Below are 1,706 nucleotides of genomic sequence, written 5' to 3' on the forward strand. Positions count from 1 at the left end.
AATGAGGGATGAGAGCAGATATAATAATCACAGACAGAAACATCAGACTCAGGACAGAAGCACACGACCTCTAAAGTAAGAACAACTCACATGTTCATTCTTTAACCAGAATTAGACTTCTGATGTGTTAAAATTGTCTTAATCATTGTGTACGGTGCATTTATGTTCCTGTTAAGATGGATTTTTAATTATCGCTGAAATAATGTTTTACACCAAAATGAATCTGTGAATATTTGAGTTTATCTATATTTTTCTTCCTCAGAAATGGACCAAACTCTATTTTTCATTCTTCTCATTGGTGAGTGTGTTTGAGGTTTTATTTAGTTTCATTAGGTTTGATCCTGTTCTGAAAAGCATTCAATCAAAGCCTCTCTTTCACAGCTCTCTGCTCCGTGTCTGAATGGGTTCAGCGTCAGTATCACTTTATAAATGAGAACAAGACCTGGACTGAAGCTCAGAGATACTGCAGAGAGAATTACACAGATCTGGCCACCGTTGACAACATGACCGACATGAACGAGCTGAAGAAGAGTGTGAATGGTGGAGGTTTTCGGTTTGTCTGGATTGGGCTGCAGAGGACAGCTCGTGTTGAATGGCAGTGGTCTTCAGGTGAACCTGCGCTCTATCTGAACTGGGCTACTGGACAACCAGATTGCAATGATGAATGTGCTTTTATGAGAAGTGGACAATGGCATGAAGGGAAATGTAGTGACAACTGGTCTTTCATCTGCTACAATGGTAAGTGTAAACACTTAAAGGGGTCATGGTATGAGAAATCAAATTTGCCTTGATTTGACATATATGAGGTCTTTGTGCTTTTAAAATATCCTGCAAGTTCCAAAATGTTCTCCATGTTATAGACAAGGCATTTATTTAACCAAGCTTTAAACACGGCTCATTTGGATATTGTGGGATTTGTGACTTCACAAGGAAAATATTATTTGCATATGACAAATTGCATATGACATCAACAAATAGTTATACACCATAGGTCCCGCCCCCTGGCGTTCAGTAACTTAATGGCTGATGCTTTATTCACACTACCAGCAACATGCAGCGACAAAGCGACAAAATCACATTTGTGTCAATAGAGAGTTGGCGATTTCCGGCGACACAAGCAACAGTGACCGCTGGCGACAGGATGTAGTTGAGATATGCAAAATCACTTTATGCAAAAGAAGAGCTAATACGCTAGATACTAATCATGCAGTGTGAATTATCAAAGACGCGATCTGAGGGAATCGCAGATGTGTCGCCGACGCCCGTGAAATATTTGGCATGCTAAATATCTGGAGCTGTCGGCGATTCACAATCACACTGTGTGCAATGAGTTCTGACTGAAAAACACATCGCCGATGACCTCCAGCCAATGAGAGATCAAGATACAGGGCAGCGGGAAGTTCGGGGAGGAGTTATAGATCAGAATATCAGTATTTTAATAGATATATGAACAATTATATCATACAGAAACAAGCACAAACATTTGCTTGACCAGCCACAACATCAGCATAACAGTTACTGCTAAATTATTTACCTCCAACTCTCTTTGCAGAACACCCAATCCCTGTTCCCTGCAGCTCCCTCCTGCATAATCTGTTTTTCTTTTTCTCCTTGTAGCTGGAAATCAGCTCACAGAAAATTTGCAGGCTATATATATATTTTTTTTAAATAAAAAAAGTCTTGCTCGAGAACTCCGGTCTGACGCA

General features: G+C 40.1%; 1 protein-coding gene across 1 annotated transcript in view; it reads left to right on the top strand.

Moving 5' to 3' along the window:
* Nucleotides 1–264: 264 nt before the first annotated feature.
* The window catches only part of LOC107730599 (C-type mannose receptor 2-like), a gene marked incomplete at its 3' end in the record, with an annotated part of 42,121 nt that continues 40,679 nt past the window's right edge, over nucleotides 265–1,706 (top strand). Inside the window, exons 1-2 of the mRNA XM_016541459.1 lie at nucleotides 265–298; nucleotides 382–738. Coding sequence (XP_016396945.1) covers nucleotides 265–298; nucleotides 382–738 — 391 coding nt within the window. The remainder of the gene's footprint in view (nucleotides 299–381; nucleotides 739–1,706) is intronic.

The sequence above is a fragment of the Sinocyclocheilus rhinocerous genome, unplaced genomic scaffold, assembly GCF_001515625.1.
Source record: "Sinocyclocheilus rhinocerous isolate Xijiao unplaced genomic scaffold, SAMN03320098_v1.1 scaffold1240, whole genome shotgun sequence".
Lineage (NCBI taxonomy): Eukaryota > Metazoa > Chordata > Actinopteri > Cypriniformes > Cyprinidae > Sinocyclocheilus > Sinocyclocheilus rhinocerous.